Below are 21,029 nucleotides of genomic sequence, written 5' to 3'. Positions count from 1 at the left end.
GTGAATCCCCTCCAGAAACACCCTCACAGACACACGTATAATGATTAACCAAACATCTGGGCTTTCTGTGGCCCAGCCCGGCTGACATAAAATTAACCATCACTCCTTCCATTCATTCACGTCCCTGCTCAAATATTTTATCAAAAAAGGTTTCCTCTATCGCCCCATATAAAATCATACTAACAATCCCATATCATCTGTATCTCCTGAACCATGCACGCATCACCCTTTATAAATTATATATCTCTTCTTTTATCTCTTCTTGTCCCACTAAAATGTAAGCTTTGACTATTGAACAGTTAAGTTCACTGTTGCAGTCCCAGTGCCTAGAGCTGGCACATGGTAAGTCTCAATAAGTATTTGTTGACTAAATGAATAAATGCATTCCACTATGTATATAGGCTCACAGACATAAGTAAGGTTTGAAGAAGCAAAGTTACTAGAAGAAAGCAGTGAATTTCCCAGAAGTGGACTGTGATGTGTATGTCAAAATGGTGCTTTTAGCAAGGTAGGTATTTATCTCTCTTTCACAGAAAAGTTTGGAACTAGGCAGTCCAGGGAGGTATGGCAGCTCGACTTTACAAAGTCCTCAGGGACTCTCTGGTGTGGGCTTTGCTTCTTGGTCCAATATGGCAGGTACAAAGCCAGCCATCATCTCTTCACTTTCAAAAAAAGCGAGGAAAAAACTAAGAAGAAAAGTGATGCAAAGGGTGCATACCAGTTCGTTTTAAAGAGAGATTTTCAGAAACTGTCACACAGCAATCCTACATGAATTCATTTACCAAATTTAGTCAAATGGCCACATCTGGTTGCAAGTGAGCCTGAAATATATATATGCTTTTGTCCTTGGTGGACACATACATAGCTAAGATACTGGGGGTGGTTACTTAAAGGAAAAAATAGATAGAGATGGACCACTGGCATTCTCTGCTGTAGGTAGCTATTATTTTAGTCTGCCCTTTTCCTCTGGCAATTAAACTCAAGGCGGGTGGGGAAGAGGGAGGGGTGGGGAGGGTGGGGTTGGGTGGGAAAAGATCAACCGAAGAACTTGTATGCATATATGCATAACCCATGGACACAGACAATAGGGGTTGTGGAGGCCTGGAGGGGGGCAGGGGAGGGCTAAAAGGGGTCAATGGGAGAAAAGAAAGGGATATGTAATACTTTCAACAATAAAGATGTTTTTTTAAAGATTAGGGGGAAAAAACCTCTTCCTCAACCTACACCATCACTTGTGGTGCTGGTGATGTGGTCTACACAGTACTTCCTCTACAAGATGTGGGATGTGACGTGGGCTGGGTAAATCATCATATCCTATGCTCTTGGCCTATTGCTTGGTCCAAAGATGAGCACACGGCCAAGCAAGTCCCAGAATGGGCAAGCATGGCCAGAGGAAACTTCCTTTGAGACCTACATATAAACGGTAGAAGAGAAAATCTTCCTTACTAAGCTGAGAGTTAGTGCATCAGGGCTATGGCATCCATTTCACTGCAGCTGCAGGTAGTAAGTTCTACTTGCAATAGGAGCAAAGGAGGCCAACATACAAAGACAAGCAAACCCCGAGGGTGGAGCAGTGACGTGACTGGAGTTCTCTAATGCAAGTCCGCCTGAAGCCTGATGTCTCAGAAAATTCCCTCTTTCGCTTACATTGGTTTTCATTGGATCTCTGTCCCTTGAATTTGAAATTCCTGAATAAAGTGTGCATCATCAGCATGTTTTCTTTAAAAATTGTTCTCAAATGCTCTTTACTGTTTAGTAAAGATCAATTTAGGATGTAAAAAGCACACAAAGTTTATATGCTTCTGCCTCAAACACACATTTTTGAAGTCTGGGCTGCCTCCTCTGAGAAGCTCTCCCTGACTGAGATCTCCTGCCATGCTCTCTGCCCACGTTGCCTGTGTGGTGCCCTCCTCCTCATCACAGAATGCCCAGGCTTCTGTCTAATACAATACTCAACACACTGCATCGAAATTCCTTGTTTCTAGGACAACCTGTCCCTTGAAATGACAATTTCCTTGAGGACAAGGGACTGTCCTCTCTTAATCACGCTTACATCTTCATATCTCTGGGTGTATAGTAATGATTATATTAAACCTCGTCTTGCAAATATATACACACAACTTTTTATCACCACCTCGTGGTAGAGGGTCTAAATTACTCTTCATTTTCTTTGGGATATATCACTCAAGTAAATGAAGTCACCTTGGAAATGGAAACCATAAAAATAAAGTAATAAATGGAAGTACAACTACTGCTCAGCTGACTCACTTAGAATAAAATTCTCAAAACCAGGAAGTGCTGAAAGGTTTCTAAGAAAAAAGCACCCCCTAAATAGCAAACCAATGTCTTTAATTTTAAATCAGTTGCAACAAAGATCAAATTATAGGAATATGCTTTAGTAGATAAAGCTTGATTTATAATGATAAAATTTATATTGCATCAAAGGATTTTTTTAAAAAAAAATCTGATTCATATTTACATAAACATGGTTTGCGGTTGTAAACTTCTAGCAGTTTCTCTCCTTGAGGTGAAAAGCAAGGTCAGGTACAATAGCAATCTAAGCCAGCAATGATTCCAAATGGCTGCATTTCGGCATCAAAAATAAGAGACCTGGGGAGGGATAGTAGCCCCTGGCCTTCTCAGCTTGCCTCTCCCAGCAGAAATCTTCAGCCTCTGAGTCAGCTGGGGTGAGGAGGGTCAGGGCCCGTTATTCTCAGACTGCCATGCGTGGGGCAGAGCCTCCACCCTATGAGGGGGGCTGGATGGAGGAGAGAATACCCAAGCTCTTGGCTGCACTCACTAGGGACTTCCCCTTTGTCACTTAAAGTTGGAGGGGATTAGGAATGTTGTTGGCCTGTCCCTTGGCAAAATACCATATCCTTCGATTAGGAACTGACAGGACTGGGAACTCATTTTCTTTCTTTCTTTCTTTCTTTCTTTCTTTCTTTCTTTCTTTCTTTCTTTCTTTCTTTCTTTCCTTTTTTAATATATATTTATTGATTTTAAAGAGGAAGGGAGAGGAAGAGAGAGAGAAAGAGAGAAACATCAACGATGAGAGAATCATTGCTCAGCTGCCTCCTGCATTTTTCCAAAAATCACAAGGTAAGTGGTAATGAACTCAGGCTCTAAGTCAGCCTTGTGGGGTCTGAATTCCAGTTCCATTGATAGCTAGCTGTGTAAATCAGGCAAATTATTTAACATCTCTGGCCCTCAGTTTCCTCATCTAGAGATTGGAGATAACAATATTTCCTGTAGTAGTCAGGAAGGAATTCAACTGCAAGTATGTCTGACCCCGGTGGCTTTAAACTAAGGGTTTTTTCTTCTATATAATGGAAAGTCTGATAAGTGTATCCACAGATATTGGTTTAGCATTTCCACGATGCCAGGGCTGGTATCTGTGATTCATTCAGCATTTTCTTCAGGAGCACAAGATGGCTGCTGCAGTTCCAGATATCAAATCAGTGTTTCGGGTAAAAAGACAACAGAAGAGGGTATCAGCCACAGGGGCCCTCTTGATCAGGAAAGATGAGGCAGAACCCCAGAAGATTTCTGCCTATGTCCCCATAGCCAGAACTCTGTCATTTGTGGCCACCTGAGCTACAAGGAAGCTTGGAAATATGTAGGAGGAGACACATTTTCATCCACACAAAATTGAGATTTATAAGCAAGGGAGGGGAGAATGAATGTTAGAGGGTGAGCACCTAAGCTGTGCTCACCACACTGGAAGAATTGAAAGAATCCATCCTAAGCTCTTAACACAGTCTGGAGTCCTCATCCAGGGCCAACAGATGCCCACTGTTTTCTTGTTCACTGGAGAGGTTAAACAGTTTACCCCAACACACAGTTTCTATACAAGAGATGAGGTTCAAGGGCAGCCTTGGACTCCAACGCCTAAGCAGTAACAATGTAAAGGGTCTAGAGGACAACTGGGTAGATAAGAGGTCCCACTGCTCCTGAATCACTTTTTGTATTCTATGTAAGATTAACACTTCCCCCTTTCATAGACATGCTGAGGTACGCCTCAGCTGGACCCCTGCGGGGAGCAGTGGAAAAAGAAGTGAGAAGCAGCCAGCTCTTCTGTTCAGGCTTCAGATCACCTGGCAATCACCTAAGAGGCAGCACAAGGACATCTGTATTTAACAGAAATCTCCATGTTTTCTGGAAAAGTAGCTGTGAAACTTGACTGTTTGACTAAGCACGGAAACCAAATGATGGTCTCCCCAGATAATGGTTGGCTCCTCTCAGAATGGACAACAACCGCAGGAGAGTCAAAACCTGATGTGTGAAGGGACCCCTCAAAGAGAGACAGTCAAAAGATGTTAGGAACTTCTGCCAGGAAAACAGACATCTCTATTTTGCAGTTGAAAACATTTACCATTGCTAATTAAAACCACAACACGTAAAGGATAATATCTCCCCTCCCGCATGAAAGGACTTGGCTCCATATTTGCAAGGTGGAAGGAACATGTAAGGTCTGGTGACCTCATATATAATAACTCTATGCATGTAATTACTGTGCACAGGGGGTCTGGGGAGCAGATTTTTAATCAATGCCAGGACCAGCCTGTAGTACATTAATGGAAAATGTAGAACACATGGTCCAAGTCTGGTTGCTCAACCATAAAATGAGCAGAGGATTACCGCCTTGAGTTCCGCCCACAGGGTGAGAGAGCAGAAGACACATTCCATGAAGACACCAGCTATGCTGACAAAGGACTGACGGCAGTGCTTGCCAGACCTGGGGAATTCAAGACTTATCAACTTTGACCTTGCCAAGTAGGAACATTAAAATGACAGTCATAACAACAACCAACCAACCAACCACCTACCAATGTCATTATTACAAAACAGGACTTTTGAACACCAAGCAACCATAGTAGCCATATATGTTCTCAAAGTAAAAGGAATGAGCTTTAAATGGAATGAGCTTTTTTAAACCTCTCTCCTTTATCTGAATTGTGTTTGTTTGCTATGCAGAGATTAACATTCAGGAGTCACAGTGTCAATCCTAGCCTCGCTCTATTGGTCCTGGATAGACTTCTTGGACATTGGACCTCAAGGACAGGGGGCTCTTCTATAGCATTACAGGCAGGACCCAGGAGTTTCAGGATGTGGGCAACTACCAATCTCCACTAGAAATTTTTAGAGTGTATCTGTACGTAATTGGAGCAGAGAAGTTGGCAAGCTGTCCCCACTCACCTCATGGCCTGCCTTAAAGTATCTCAATAGTTTAGATTCAAGTTGCTATTATTGCTACTCATGTATTCATTTTAAGTCTACTACTGGAACCTAAACACCTTGAAGGCAGGGGCCTTAAACTGTCCTTGGAATCCCGCACTAGGGATATCTCCTGTCTCAGTGAGAGCTTGAAGAGTGTGCAGTCTGTCAAAACTCTAAAAGCTAAGCCTAGTGGCTGATGAACATCACAGTGAGCTGGTCTGGGAAGGAGATGGGTCTATCCAAAGAGATCAGAAAAAATAGTGTACAGTCCATTGAAATTTTTCATCCTCATATAGCTAACTTCATAATGTCTTATGCACATGCTCTGAGCATACATGGATGGTCTGAGGCTGAAATATACATTCTTTTTAGAAAATGCAAATAAACCAATCAAGGCTGTCTATATTTAAAAGCTGAAATAATGAGTTTATAACCTAGATTTTCTTCCACAAAGTGCAACCTTCTGTACATATTTACTGTGTAGTGGTAACAGAATAACCACAGGAGTTTGGCAACTGGCAAGAAAACTTTGAGACAATCTTATCCAGTCTTCTCATTTTTCAAAGAAATAGCCCTGGTGAGGTTGGGTGATTGATTTACTAGATACCCGCGAAGTTGGGACAGAGAACCCAGGTTTACTGGTTCCCAGAACTGTGATCTCTCCACAATATTATTTATTCTGTAGCTGATAAAATCACCTTCTGCTTTTATATTCAATTCAATAAAAACCGAGCCTGTAAGTGCTAATAGTGACTTGCAATGACACTAGATGGTTAACAGAGAATAAGCATCATAAACAGAATAACAGGATGACCTCCACCCTCAATGACTCATAATCAAATGGGAAGGACTTCTCACACCCAAGCAACATGTTTTTGGGGTAAAAGTTTATCTTGAGGAATTATAACATTTTTCGACCTTTTCAACCCACTCAATTTGCCGAGTCCTTTACTCCTGTACTATACTTGGAATATCTAACATTACACAGAATTATCTGGTACAGGCAGCTAGATAAACCTGTTGAAAAAGCAAAGTGCTCCAGAGCCTGGCCCTTGATGTCTGAGAGTAGGAAAATGAAATAATATACTTTGTGCAATTCTCCTTTGTACAAACTCCTGCACATCAGTATATACCAGTGATGGCGAACCTATGACACGCGTGTCATAGGTGACACGCGAACTCATTTTTTTGGTTGATTTTTCTTTGTTAAATGGCATTTAAATATATAAAATAAATATCAAAAATATGTCTTTGTTTTACTATGGTTGCAAATATCAAAAAAATTCTATATGTGACACGGCACCAGAGTTAAGTTAGGGTTTTTCAAAATGCTGACACGCCAAGTTCGAAAGGTTTGCCATCACTGTCTATACGCTGGCATGCAAACATGTAACTGTTACACCATCCAATTAACAATGTCACTTAATGACAGGCTCACAGATAGAGGGGAGGCTAACAGTTGTTGGCAGGTGCTGGGGTAGCTGGGTGGGAAGGGGAAGGGAGAGGAGGGATTAAGTAAAAAAGAAAAAACTCATGGACACAGACAACAGCATGGCGATTGCCAGAGGTGAAGGGGGGTAGAGGGATAAATGGTGATGGACGGAGACTTGACTTGGGGTGCGAACACACAGTACAGTGTACAGGTGATGTGTTGTAGAACTGTGCATCTGAAACCTGTATAATTTTGTTAACCAGTGTCACCCCAATAAATTCAATAAAAAGGGAAGAAAAAAAGAATGTCACTTAAGTGAATGCACATCAGTGTTACTCTAGTCTAATCAATGTTCCAAGCAAAGGCCATCATAGTAAAACACTGAAGGACACCACCTGATGAATCCTGTGAGCACTGTGAGTGAGACATAAGAAAAGAGAAAGCACCAGTTCTCAGTGGTGTGACTTTGAGGACAGAGACTGTCTCTTATTGACTATATTATCATAGTAATAACTGAGGTTACAGCAATGATCAAAATATACTCATAGCTGAGAAGGATTACAATTCTATTAGTAAATTTCCTTCTCAGCAAGTATGTCCTTCACCCAGTTTTCCCTACTGTTAACATGTTACATTCTCACAGTACATGAACAGATCTAAGAAATCCACATTGGTCCATTAACTAAACTCCAGGATGGATCTGGATTTCCCTAGTTTTTTTCACTAATGTTCTTTTTCAGTTGCTGGATTCAATCCAGGAAAACCCATGTTTCCTTGATCTCCTCTGGTCTGTGATGCTCCCTCAGTCATTCTTTAATTTTCATCAATTTAATAGTACTGAGGAATATTTTGCAGAATATCCCTCAGTTTGGGTTTGCCTGGTGTTTTTTCTCATGATTAGACTGGGTAGGCTGGGATTGTGGTTATTTATAACTACAGAGGTGCCCTTTGCATCATGTCATATGGAGGAGGACATGATATTGACAGAACTTCTCACTGGTGATGTTTCCCATGATCACTTGGTTAAGGTAGTGTCTGTCTTCCTTAACTGTGAAGTTACTATTTACCCCTTCCCATACTCTCTTCTTTAGAAGTCATTTAGTCCAGCCCACACTCAAAGGCAGGGATGCCAGAGGTCAAGAGCTTTGAGAGACAGTTCTGCTTGGGCTGCAGCACACTTGATAGGGAGAAAGTTCACTTGTTTACAGTAAAAAGTTGGAACAGTAGTGATGGGTTAGAAGATGGGAAAACTAAGTTACTTTCTAGCTATTTACCACACAAGGATTTCAATGTAAGAATGGTACTTCGATCAAAGTATCTTTTTACATTTACCAGACATGGATAGTAAATTCTCTCCGTAAGAATCGTCCAAAAGAAATAAGAACAAGAAACAAAAATTGTAAACTTCAAATTCTAGAAATTTGAAATGCAAACCCTCAGCACACATGGAAGGGTTGCCAAGTGCAGAGAGAGGAGGTGCAGGAAGATGAGAGGAGATGCCCATCCCTGCAACTCCCAGGCACACTCAGCAAGAGAAGGAAGTCAGACAAAAGACGAAATTAGAAAATTAAATGTACAAAAATTAGGAAAGAGGTAATAAAATTACCATCGTTAGCAGATGTGATTTTCAAGTAAAACCCAAGAAATGCATTAACCATATTGTAAGCAATGAGAATTGAGTCATGTAGCTGTAATGGTTAATTTTATATATCAGCTTGGCTGGTCAAGCGATGCCCAGATAGCTGGTTAGATATTATTTCTGGGTGTGTCTGTGGGGGTGTTCCAGGAAGATTAGCATTTGGACTGGTGAACTCAGTAAAAGCAGATGGCCCTCCCCAGGCCTGAATAGAACAAAAACATGGAGGAAAGCTAAATTCCCTCTGTACCTGACTGTAGGAGAGCTGGGACATCAATCTTCTGCCTCAGTCTTGGTTCTCAGACCTGCAAAACCAGACTGAAATCTATTCTGTGGGCTCTTACCCTCAGGCCTTTCGATTACACCACTAGCTTTCCTGGGTCTCTAGCTTGTAGACAGCAGATTGTAGACCTTTTCAGCCATAATAATCATGTGAGTCAATACTCTGTAACAAAGATGTGTGTTTCTGTTTCTCTGGGAACCCTGATTAATGGAGTAACTAAGTACAAAATCAGCTTAAAGGAATATACATAATATTATAATGAAAAAAACACCATTTACAGAATGCCAAACCAAAAAATAAATCACCTTATAATGTAACTAAAAAGAAATACTAGAGGGGAACCAAGATGGCGGCGTAGGGAGCGGACCTGTGTGTGCTGCTCTCTCACAGCATCATTGAAACTATCAACTATGAAGTAAACAACCGCCACTCAGAACCATGGGGAAGTTGGCCCAGTGGGAGATCTACAACTGGAGGAAAAGAAAGAAGCGCAGTGAGACTGAATGGGAGCTACGGAGGCACCAAAACCAGAGGTACGCAGTCACACGCCACGCGGGCTGCAAATGGATTCTCGGTTTTTTACGAACCCTCGAATCCTCTGGGCTTGCCCGGGGCGGGTCTCTGAGGCCCCAGATCCCACAGGGAGAGGCGGCCACGGCCTTGCAGTGGTCGGAGAGTGAGGGAAGCTCTGATACGCGGCTGCTCGCCGGCACCGAGGGACAAGAAATCCTGGTGTCCCGGGGAGGCGAGGGGCGCGGAGACTCCGCCATCGCTATTTCCTCCACGCTGGCGACTCCCTGTGACCCCGCCCTACCCTCAGGGCTGTGCCAGAGGCACAAGAGGGAATGACTGTGCTTTTGCAAACTCTCAGATCCACTGAGCTGGTTCGGGCGGGTCTCTGAGGCCCCGGGCCCCAGGGCGAGAGACGGCGTGGCCTTCCAGCGGTCGGAGAGCGGGGGAGGCTCTGGCGCTCGGCTGCTCGCCGGCACTGGGGGACGCAGGGTCCTGGAGTCCTGGATAGGCAAGGGGCCGCTGAGTCTCCGCCCCGGCGACTCCCTGTGATCCCGCCCTACGCAATTTACATTCCCATCTGGGCTGTGCCAGACCCACAAGTAGAAGCGCCTTTTCTTCTGCAAACTTTCAAATCCACTGAGCTGGTTCAGGCGGGATCATGAAGCACCAGACCCTACGGGGAGAGGCAGCACAGCCTTGCAGCCATCAGAAAGCGAGGGAGACTCTGTTGCACAGCTGCTCGCCGGCACTGGGAGACACAAAGCCCTGGCAGAGAGTCAAGGGGCCGCGGAGACTCAGCCAGTGCTATTTGCTCCGCCATGGCAACTCCCTGAGTCTCAGCCTTAATCAATTTACATCCCCATCCAAGCTGTGCCAGGTGCACAAAAAGACCCACCTGCGCTTTTGCAGCCTATCCCAACAAATTGCAGACTTCAACTGCTCGCAGCCATGAGAGACACACTCAAGAAGCAGACCCAGGAGAACCAGGATGGCGGCATAAGGAAGAGACCTGTGCGTGCTACCTCGCACAACAACATCGAAACTACCAAATATCAGACAAACACCTATCATACAGAACCATGGGAAACTTGGCCCAGTGGAAGCTCTACAACTGGAAGGAGAGAAAGAACATTGAGACTGAGTAGGATGTGACACCAAGTACAGAGCCCAACCCAACAAACTGCAGATTTCAACTCCTCGCATAGAAAGAAGCGCATAGAGACTGAGTAGGATGTGCTGAAGCACCAAGTACAGAGCCCATCCCAGCAGGCTGCAGATTTCAGCTCCTTGCACCTGGGAGGGACGCAATCGGGGGGCAGAGTCGGGTCCGGGGCCGGCCAGGGCTGGGCCTGACTCGGCCGGCACTGCGGAACTGCTGTACCAGCAAGCGCACAAACATGCCCACTGGTCCCAGTCTCTGGTGGGGCGCTGCGGGACAGCAGACAGGCAGTCTGTGCACTTGGTGGAGGGCAGGAGCGCTGGATGTGCAACCACCAGGAATGCCTGGAGATTTTGTCTAGTGCGGAGCCGCCGGCAGGGGACAGAGGGCCAAACTTCCTGTTTCCCCGGTAAGGCTGGGATGGCCCCGGTGAGGTTGAAACAGCCCCCGTGAGGTAGGGACGACCCCAGTCAGGTCGAAACAGCCCCGGTGTGGTAGGGACAACCCCGGTGAGGTTGAAACAGCCCCCGTGAGGTAGGGACGACCCCAGTCAGGTCGAAACGGCCCCGGTGTGGTAGGGACGACCCCGGTGAGGTTGAAACAGCCCCCGTGAGGTAGGGACGACCCCAGTCAGGTCGAAACGGCCCCGGTGTGGTAGGGACGACCCCGGTGAGGTTGAAACAGCCCCCGTGAGGTAGGGACGACCCCAGTCAGGTCGAAACGGCCCCGGCGTGGTAGGGACAACCCCAGTCAGGTTGAAACGGCCCCCGTGAGGTAGGGATGACCCCGGTGAGGTTGAAACAGCCCCCGTGAGGTAGGGACGACCCCAGTCAGGTCGAAACGGCCCCGGCGTGGTAGGGACAACCCCGGTCAGGTTGAAACGGCCCCCGTGAGGTAGGGACGACCCCGGTGAGGTTGAAACAGCCCCCGTGAGGTAGGGACGACCCCAGTCAGGTCGAAACGGCCCCGGCGTGGTAGGGACAACCCCGGTCAGGTTGAAACGGCCCCCGTGAGGTAGGGACGACCCCGGTGAGGTTGAAACAGCCCCCGTGAGGTAGGGACGACCCCAGTCAGGTCGAAACGGCCCCGGCGTGGTAGGGACAACCCCGGTCAGGTTGAAACAGCCCCGGTGTGGTAGGGACGACCCCGGTGAGGTTGAAACAGCCCCCGTGAGGTAGGGACGACCCCAGTCAGGTCGAAACGGCCCCGGCGTGGTAGGGACAACCCCGGTCAGGTTGAAACGGCCCCCGTGAGGTAGGGACGACCCCGGTGAGGTTGAAACAGCCCCCGTGAGGTAGGGACGACCCCAGTCAGGTCGAAACGGCCCCGGCGTGGTAGGGACAACCCCGGTCAGGTTGAAACGGCCCCGGTGTGGTAGGGACAACCCCGGTCAGGTTGAAACAGCCCCGGTGTGGTAGGGACAACCCCGGTGAGGTTGAAACGGCCCCCGTGAGGTAGGGACGACCCCAGTCAGGTCGAAACGGCCCCGGCGTGGTAGGGACAACCCCGGTCAGGTTGAAACGGCCCCCGTGAGGTAGGGACGACCCCGGTGAGGTTGAAACAGCCCCCGTGAGGTAGGGACGACCCCAGTCAGGTCGAAACGGCCCCGGCGTGGTAGGGACAACCCCGGTCAGGTTGAAACGGCCCCGGTGTGGTAGGGACAACCCCGGTCAGGTTGAAATGGCCCCGGTGTGGTAGGGACAACCCCGGTGAGGTTGAAATGGCCCCCGTGAGGTAGGGACGACCCCAGTCAGGTCGAAACGGCCCCGGTGTGGTAGGGACGACCCCGGTGAGGTTGAAACAGCCCCCGTGAGGTAGGGACGACCCCAGTCAGGTCGAAACGGCCCCGGTGTGGTAGGGACGACCCCGGTGAGGTTGAAACAGCCCCCGTGAGGTAGGGACGACCCCAGTCAGGTCGAAACGGCCCCGGTGTGGTAGGGACAACCCCGGTCAGGTTGAAACGGCCCCCGTGAGGTAGGGACGACCCCGGTGAGGTTGAAACGGCCCCCGTGAGGTAGGGACGACCCCGGTGAGGTTGAAACAGCCCCCGTGAGGTAGGGACGACCCCAGTCAGGTCGAAACGGCCCCGGCGTGGTAGGGACAACCCCGGTCAGGTTGAAACGGCCCCCGTGAGGTAGGGACGACCCCAGTCAGGTCGAAACGGCCCCGGTGTGGTAGGGACAACCCCGGTCAGGTTGAAACAGCCCCGGTGTGGTAGGGACAACCCCGGTGAGGTTGAAACGGCCCCCGTGAGGTAGGGACGACCCCAGTCAGGTCGAAACGGCCCCGGCGTGGTAGGGACAACCCCGGTCAGGTTGAAACGGCCCCCGTGAGGTAGGGACGACCCCGGTGAGGTTGAAACGGCCCTGGTGAGGTTGAGACTACTCCAGTGAGGTTGGGACAAATAAAGGGGACCAGTATGGACTGATGAACAGGTGTAGATACAGAAGCAGAGCAACATTGAACAGAATGTTAAACTACAATGGGGAGCCTGGGGAGGGTTGGGGGGGGGATTAAGAGACCAACTGAAGGACTTATATGCATGCATATAAGATTAACCAATGGACACAAGACACGGGGCGGGGGGGGCGGGGGGGTAGGGGCCGGGGGAATATCATGGGGGGGAAAAAGGAGACATATGTAATACTCTTTATAATACTTTAAGAAATAAAAATTATTAAAATAAAAAAAAATAAAAAAAAAAAAAAAAAAAAAAAAAAAAAGAAATACTATATTGATAGTAACATCAACAACACATTAGCCATTGATTTAACACACAATCAATACCTACTACAAAAACAACTTCAAGAAGGTAGAAAAACTAATTCCAATGCTTATATAGAAAAATAAACCCAGAAAAATGAAAAGTTATAGGGATGGGAAATTGATCAGTGGAAGCCAGGAACTGGGTGGTGAGAGAGTTGACTACAAGGAGGGAATTCTGGAGCGGTGGTTGGATATACAAGTCCAAGTATTTGTCAAAACCCATAGGGAAAAAAAAAAACCCATAGAAATGTACAGCATAAGGAATGAGTATTACTGTATATAAATCAGTAAGTCAACCAGAAAAAGAAAATAACCCACAAGAATAACCAAAAAAATTGACAAAGAGATTAGGGGAAGCTAGCTCTACCGTATCTGGTAATTACAGTAATCTAAACAGTGTGGCATTAGCAGTTGAGCACACAGATCCATGAAACCAGCTACGAAGTCCAGAAATGGACCCAACTATATTAGGAAATTTAGTACATAACATTAGAAATCTAGAGAAAAAAGATGTTGTTTTAAACACATAGTATTGGGTTATTGGGTAGCATTCTAGAAGGGGGGAAGAAAGTACTCTACCATCTGTCAAAATAAACTCCATATGAATTCCAGTTGAATAAAGGATATAAACCTAAAACATAAAACTTTTAAAATAGAAAAAATGGGAGAATTCTTTTATAATTATGCATTGAGGAAGACATCTGTTAGCATACTGACACAAAATGTGGTAGTCATAAAAGATAAACTGTACAAAAATAAAAAATTTCTCCAAGTATCATTTGCTTTAAAAATGTATATACCACATAGACTTACTTGGAAAGATGTGTGTAATACCGGCAACAGTGACTGCCTCTGGGAAATGACAGTAGAGAGACTGACACCAGAATTTTGATTATGCATAATTACCTATTTCAAAAATATAGTTTGCTCCTAGTCATCAACATAACTGAAAGCTCACAATAAAAAAAAAAAGTTGCTCATAAGAAACATACAATATGCTATTTAGAAATAACATAGTGCCCAATACAGTACTCAATACATAAGAGGTACTTAAATTATGTAGGTAGCTATTATTTGTCACTGTCTTCCTACAATACTAATTATTTTGAAATATATCATTACTATTTTCAAAGTCGGGAATTCCATATATGGTATTCGTGCACACTGTAATATTCCATTTTTCCAAGAATAATTTCAATAGTCAACAGTAATTAATTGGAATCTTTAAATCACTGCCACTTAGGTCCTTCAATGCCTGATCACATTCCCTTTTACTTAACACTCCTGGCCAACTGTGCTGGTTTTCAATTCCTGAGCATGCCCTTGCTTTCTTCCATACTTTTGAAAATACTGTTTCTTCTGTTCAGAGAACTGTATCCCATCTCTGACTACCAAAATCATTCTTCCTAAAAGGGCCAGTGCAAATCCCACCTATCCACGAAGCTCTACACAAACTTGGTGGGTAGGTATTCTATGTACACAGACAGAAAGGAAACAAAAGATATAAAAAGATACAAAGGCAGAATGATCCATTTAAAAAGTCATTTATTAAACAAGTTAAATACAAATAAAAGTATATTGAAACGTCTAACTATTGGATCCCTTTGAAATATCTATTCTGGGAAGAAGTATCTTCCAAACTTCTTAAGGGAAAGGATAAAAATACAACCCATATTAAAAATTTTTAAACAATAAAGTACATGGTAAATTCAGAAATAAAAACAAAAACATACAAACTATTGAAGTATGAAACCAAAATGTTCATGTCTTTTAAATGCCTGTATATACTCACATGAAGGCCAAATTGTCTATGTTGAAGTTAGTAAACAGTCTATTGATACCATTTTAACGTATCATAGCTTGTGTCACAGAGAAATAACTTTAGAATGTGTTGGGTGTGCAAATTGTTCACATTTAGCAAATATATTCTAAGTATGGACATATTCACTTATACTTAATGAAAAAATAACATAATTTAAACATCTTGATTTAAGAACTGGATCTGATGGTTCTGTTAAATTCCAACATCATAATTGCCAAATGCATTATCAAAAGAGTTTTTAAATTTTTTTTCTTTCTTTCTTTTTTTTTTTTTTTGTAAAGCTGCTTCCAAAAATTTCAGGACCTTTGGGCAAAAGAAAATACCATGTAGTCTTGTTTATAAATTCTGATGCTTAGGCTCTACGGTTAACACACACACAAAAAAAACATGCAATAGAGAGACTCCTATAGAAAAGCTTCTGTTTTCTTCAGTAGTTCCAAATGGTGTTATGTAATCTGTCACTGGAAACAGTGGTTCCACCACAGGCTTGGCAGCAGCTTCTGTTTAAAACTTTGCTCGATAACATCCATCAAAGGCTTTCAAACATGCTTTGTGGCAGCACGCATGGAGTCCGTGGTGTGAATGGGGACTGCCAGTGGATACGAGGGCCTGTATGAAAAAGCGTTTGCTCTGTGTGTGGGGTGCGTGTGTGTGTGCACACTTTCAGGAGGTAATGGGATGAAATGGTTTATTCAGAACATAAACACATTTTCCTTATCACATCCCAACTGTGTAAATAATAGAAATCAAATATTTAGAATTTAAATGAATTCTGAATTTCTCTGAGAGGCAATTTTTTTCTTTTTATTGTTCTTTACAGAGGCCAGAGCTTCAGTTATACCTCTTGCGGACAGAGGCAAAGATCTCAGTCGGAGAGAGAAGGAGAGCGAATAGACCTGCCGCTGGCGGGGCTGGAGAAGGTGAAAGGCTCCTTGTCCTTCTCTTTGCTCTCATGCTTGTGCTTGTGCTTATGCTTATGTTTGTGCTTCTTCTTCTTCTTCTTGTGCTCATGGTGGTGGTGGTGATGGTGGTCACTGTGTTTGGAGGATGTCGATTCCTTAGAAAACACCGAGAGTGGGGCTGTTGCAACCGGATGCATACTCATCTCCAAAGGTGACTGCTCTTTACCTTCAAGATTAAAAACACCCAAATGAATTCCTGTTGATAACAAGGAAAGTGAAACGAAAGTAAGAGGGAGTATAGAAGAGAGGGATTCCTAAGTGTTTATTACTTTCATGGGAATAATTAGGAACAGAAGTATCCAAATAAGTACACACAAACAAGTTTTCAGCATCGTGGCCAGGAAGTTGAATATTTCAACTCCTGTAGTCTATACAAATTATGACATATACCAATGTGTTATCAAACAATCTTCTAAAAATTAATATTTACTATTTTAAAGTACTATGAAGAGACAATAATGAATACGCTGTTATAGGTTAAGACCCACACTGGTCAATGAAAACATAGCTCCTTTAACTACAGTTGTGCCCTAAGCTATTGGAGGTGGGGGGTGGTAGCGCTCTGTCTATGACATCGGGAGAACCACTTATATAATTATACCACATTATACTAAGTTACTGACAGCAACATCCCCCAAAACCCCAAATTTCTACAGTTCAGTAAGTTAATTTCTAGGAATGAATAGGCAAAGTGAACTCTTTAAGAATATTCAGCATCCTTAGCTTAAGAAACCCAGAAAAGGTAGGGAGTGTATAAAGAGGACGTGTCTACTTGAAAATAAGAGTCTTGTAATTAAAAACAAAACACAACCTGAGAATCAGGAGACCTGTGCTCCAGAGCAGGCTCTGCTGTTAACCTTCAGCATGTATTTATCCTTCTCTATCTCACCTAAAAAATTCTATCAGTCTAGAAATCAACAGTAGTTTTCAGACTTCAGTGTCCAAAAATTGCTTCCTCCGGGCCAGATACTCCTTGGGCCAAGCCCTAAAGAAAAATTCTTTCTGTGTTATTCTAGGTTAATGTTACTGCTTACATGCAGCCAACTAAGAAAAAAGCCTAAGAATCATCTCAGATCCCCTCCCTTTGAGATGTAGTTGGTTGCCAAGTCTTGTTGATTCTCACAGTGTCTCTTAAATCTGCCCCCTAACCTTGTCTGCAAGTGTATTAATTCCGACCACCTCACCTCACCTCACCTCACCTCACCTCACCTCACCTCACCTCACCTGGATTACACAGTACTAGTCTAGCCTATTACCTAGTTTCTTGGCCTACAGTGTCTTATACTCAGATCCATACTTGACAAAACTGCACAGCCATGGTTCTCAACCTGGGGCACTGTTGCCCCAAGGGGTTATTTGGCAATGACTGGACACATTTTGGTTGTCACCACTGGTATGGGTTTGGGGGAGGAAGTGTGACTGGCATCCTGTGGGTAGAGGCTAAGGATCCTGTCAAACAGCATACAATGCACAGGACAGCCCCTACAACAAAGAAATCTCACAGCCCAAATGCCAATGGTGATCAGGTTGGGAGAACCCGCTACATAGAGATCTTCCTAAAAACAAAGCTGGTCATAATTATCTGCTGAAAAGCTCAGTTCTAGCGACAGAATAAAAGGCAAAGTCCTTGAACTCCAGTGAAACAGTTTCTGAAAAAATATTATTTTATCCAAACTAAAAAACTAGGCTTTTCACTAAAATGGACTGAAATGCAGTCATTTCTTTTCTTTTTTAAAAGATAAGTTCTCAAAAAAAAAAAAAAGATAAGTTCTCAGCACTAATTCTGATTTCAGTCCCAATCCATTGTTTTTTTTAAAAAAAATAGGCATCACCACAGACATTTTCTAAAATCACTCTCAGCACTAATTTGTTTACAGTTTATAATGTGTTCTGAACTTCCCTTTCCAGCCTTATCAGCCGCTGCTCCTTTCTGTACACTCTAAGGTAGGCCTTCCACAACTCCGTGTATTTGTAAATGTTCCTCCCTGGGCGTCGAATGCCTTTCCCTTATTTCTTGTCTAACTTGCACATTCATTTACCAATGTCAGGAATGAACCTGACAGACTAAGTCTTCTTGGAGCTGACAAATAGCAAAGAAGAAACGGAATAACCACACCTGAGTAGTAAAAAGACCAAACATAGAGCAGGAGCAGAACAAGGGGCTTAAATTAGTTGGGGGTGGAAGTTGGAAGAAATCAGAGGCAAAATTCTCCACCGAGTAACGAGTAACGTTTAAGCTAACATACAGGAAGGGAAATGGAAAGAGAAAACATTTTAGGTTCTTTGATACTTTAAAATTCAGCTCAAATGTTACTGCTTTGGAAGCTTTCCCCAAAATGCCCCCCATCCTAATTAGTTCTTTTATATTCCCACAACATAACACAGATGAGAAGCTTAAGGCACAGAGAAACTAAATAATTTGCCCAAGGTTGTACTGGCAGATCTGAGCTACAAAACCAGAGCCTGACACTAGGCTCCGTGCTCTTAACCATTCTGCATGTTGCATAGCGCACATGTAGCACATCCTTTATCTTTGGTCTCTTTCGTTAGACTCATCGCTTCTTGAGGACAGAGAGCCTGTCTTTTTAATTTTTGTGTCCCAGTGTGTCCACAGTGTCTAGCAGCCACCTCCTCACCCCTGCTGAAGTTTACTAAACAAATGAATATAACAGAATTATGTAACTGTTGTGTTTCTTTTTAAATAAAATGTCAGATGAACTTAGTCCGACTAAATGCAACTGAAGGTAACTAAATTTGAAGGCAGAGGGATAAAGCACAGAAACTGTGATAGATCCTCCAATTGGTGTTGACTACTGTACTTCCTTTGTGTCTGGCACTGTTCCAATTTTTAGAGCAAGTGAACAAGTCAGATAAAGTTCCTGATACCACAATATGACATTTTTTTATATTCATAAGTTTTTAGTAAAGCTAACACTAATTATATTGCAAAGCTAAATAAAGAGATTACTTAAATATAGAAGCAAGTTTGGGGATCTGTATCCTTTGTAATAATTGATATCCAGATATTCTTCAGAAAAAGAAAAAAATTAGAGAGATATCTGATTCACAGTATCAGCGAAATATGCCACTATATCAGTGATTTTCATCCGGTATGCTGCAGCATACTTGGTGTGCCACAAGAATTTTAAAAACATGCAATACCTGACTATGTTGTCCCTTATATTGTCAAATAAAAAAATGACAATAGCCAACACAACAATAGCCATCCAGTGTGAATGAATCAAAATTATACCTGTTTTTTTCAGATCAGCAAAAAATAGAATATAATTTTTGGTGTGCTACAGAATTTTAGTTATTAGTTTATGTATGCCATGAGATGAAAAAGGTTCAAAATCGCTGCACTTTATGATTTTAATTTAGACTTTAAATGAATTACATGAATATGGTCACAATTCTATAAATGCAGTATAAGTAAGTAGTTGCATATCAAACGGAATACACAGTCAGGTGATGAGGAGTATAATAAGAAACATGAAAACCTCATGAGCAAATTCCTTTAGCACCTATCTCATTATTTAGTCAGTCTCTATTAACAGACTTTGCAGCTTTCCAATTGGCTGTCTGCAATACTGGGAGTCTGTGGTCTTTTCTGCACTGAGGGAAGTCTCATCATGTAATCCTAAACACTTGCCAAGTTACTTGGGTTGCAGAAAAACTAATAGTTATATTGGAAAATGCACTTCCCAGCAGAGGCAACTGCCAAATAGACAACTGAGTGTATGTGAGTGTACTCTTTTCCAAGAAATACTTATCACCACTTCAAAAGTACAGATTTCTTGTCTAAGGGCCTTATACTTTGCATTAAAAATATAATGATTAATTATAAATCTTAAATTTCTCTCGATTTGTATTAAGTCTTATTATGAAGACAATGGAGTAGCTAGATCCAAGGATAAAGGTGTTGGGAACCAGGGCTCCTAAGTACAAACGGCTGATTGCAGGTCTGGGTAGATAATTCACAAAATGAATATGAAACACCTAGTACAACAGCAAGGAAGTTAAAGCCTTCTCAATGGACTCAACTTAAGAGGTTCTCACCGTCCAAAGATGGGGCAATCTGAGTACTGATAATGGACTGGAACTGATTGATCCCCACACTGAAGGGTACTAGATAGCCAATTCACTGTTTTGAAAATTAAGCAAATAAATAGAGAGAATCAAGCATTTATCTTATTCCTATATGACCTACACTACTGGGAAATAAGAGATGAGGGGGAATTTAGCTTTATAAGAATAATCCAGTTTCTAAGTAACAATGGAAAGATAAATTAGAACATCAACATCTACAACCCTCAGAGTTAATGAATCTAAGCCTTGAACCTCATTAAAAAAGTCAGACAGAGACTGCATGCTTACAGATTGAAGAACACACCACCACCTATAAACCTGAATCCAGTTAAACTTCTAGATACAAATATAAATGCACAGGAAACACAGAGGACTCTAACATGTTAATTACACCAGAGGTATATACAATGAGCAAAATACAGACTTAAAAATACAGATTAAAAACCTGGTTTCTGGTCGACTGAAAATCTTAAATTTAAAAAGATGTAAAGGGCAATTCAGCCAATTGCACTGTGCAGACCTTTTGTGAATGCAGTTTCAAACAAATTAATTGTTTAAAATAAAATAATGGCAGCTATGAATCAATTAAAATTTAAACAGTGACTAATTAATAATACAAAAACTCATTTTTTTAAAGTACAAGACTATTACTGTGGCTATGGCTTTTTAAAATCCTTATCTTTTAGAGATACATACTAAATTATTTAAAATATGTGGGATTTGTTTCAAAATAACTCAGAAGGGTGGAAATGGGTAAGGGTATGGATTAAATAAGACTGACCATGAGCTGATCACTGTTGAAGCTGAGTAATGAATTCTTGGGGGTTCACTATATTCATCTGACTACTTCAGTTTTACATACAAAGCGTTTTTTAAAAAGGAGAAGTTAAGGCAATTTGGCTTTATCCAAGAAAACATTACTCTTTGATTGAAATAGTTCATTTCCAGAAATTTATCCCACAAATGTGCAAAGACATATTCTAATATTTATCAGACTAGTATTTGTAACAACAGCACATCTGATAAAACTAATGTTACTCTTATCACTACCATTAACATTTACACTTTTATTTAACCTTTAGTTCTTAAGTTTCATTTATTATAGACAATATATTTTTTGTTTACTTAATCTCTATCTTTCCTGACT

At 42.9% G+C, this 21,029-nt stretch overlaps 1 protein-coding gene across 6 annotated transcripts in view; it reads right to left on the bottom strand.

The window, feature by feature from the left end:
- Positions 1 to 14,537: 14,537 nt before the first annotated feature.
- TAF2 (TATA-box binding protein associated factor 2) overlaps positions 14,538 to 21,029 on the bottom strand; it is a 73,681-nt gene continuing 67,189 nt past the window's right edge. For 4 of the 6 annotated variants that reach the window (XM_070391882.1, XM_070391884.1, XM_070391887.1 and 1 more), the window contains one exon: positions 14,538 to 15,989. In XM_070391882.1, coding sequence (XP_070247983.1) covers positions 15,697 to 15,989 — 293 coding nt within the window. In that variant the 3' untranslated portion in view covers positions 14,538 to 15,696. The remainder of the gene's footprint in view (positions 15,990 to 21,029) is intronic. The other 2 variants (XM_070391883.1, XM_070391886.1) reach the window with 1 other exon arrangement.

Source organism: Myotis yumanensis, unplaced genomic scaffold (assembly GCF_028538775.1).
Source record: "Myotis yumanensis isolate MYYU_CA2020_CCGP unplaced genomic scaffold, mMyoYum1.0.hap1 SCAF_15, whole genome shotgun sequence".
In the NCBI taxonomy this organism is placed as follows: domain Eukaryota; kingdom Metazoa; phylum Chordata; class Mammalia; order Chiroptera; family Vespertilionidae; genus Myotis; species Myotis yumanensis.
The sequence above is the reverse complement of the archived record's forward strand: the minus strand, read 5'-3'. Positions and strand labels throughout refer to the sequence as shown.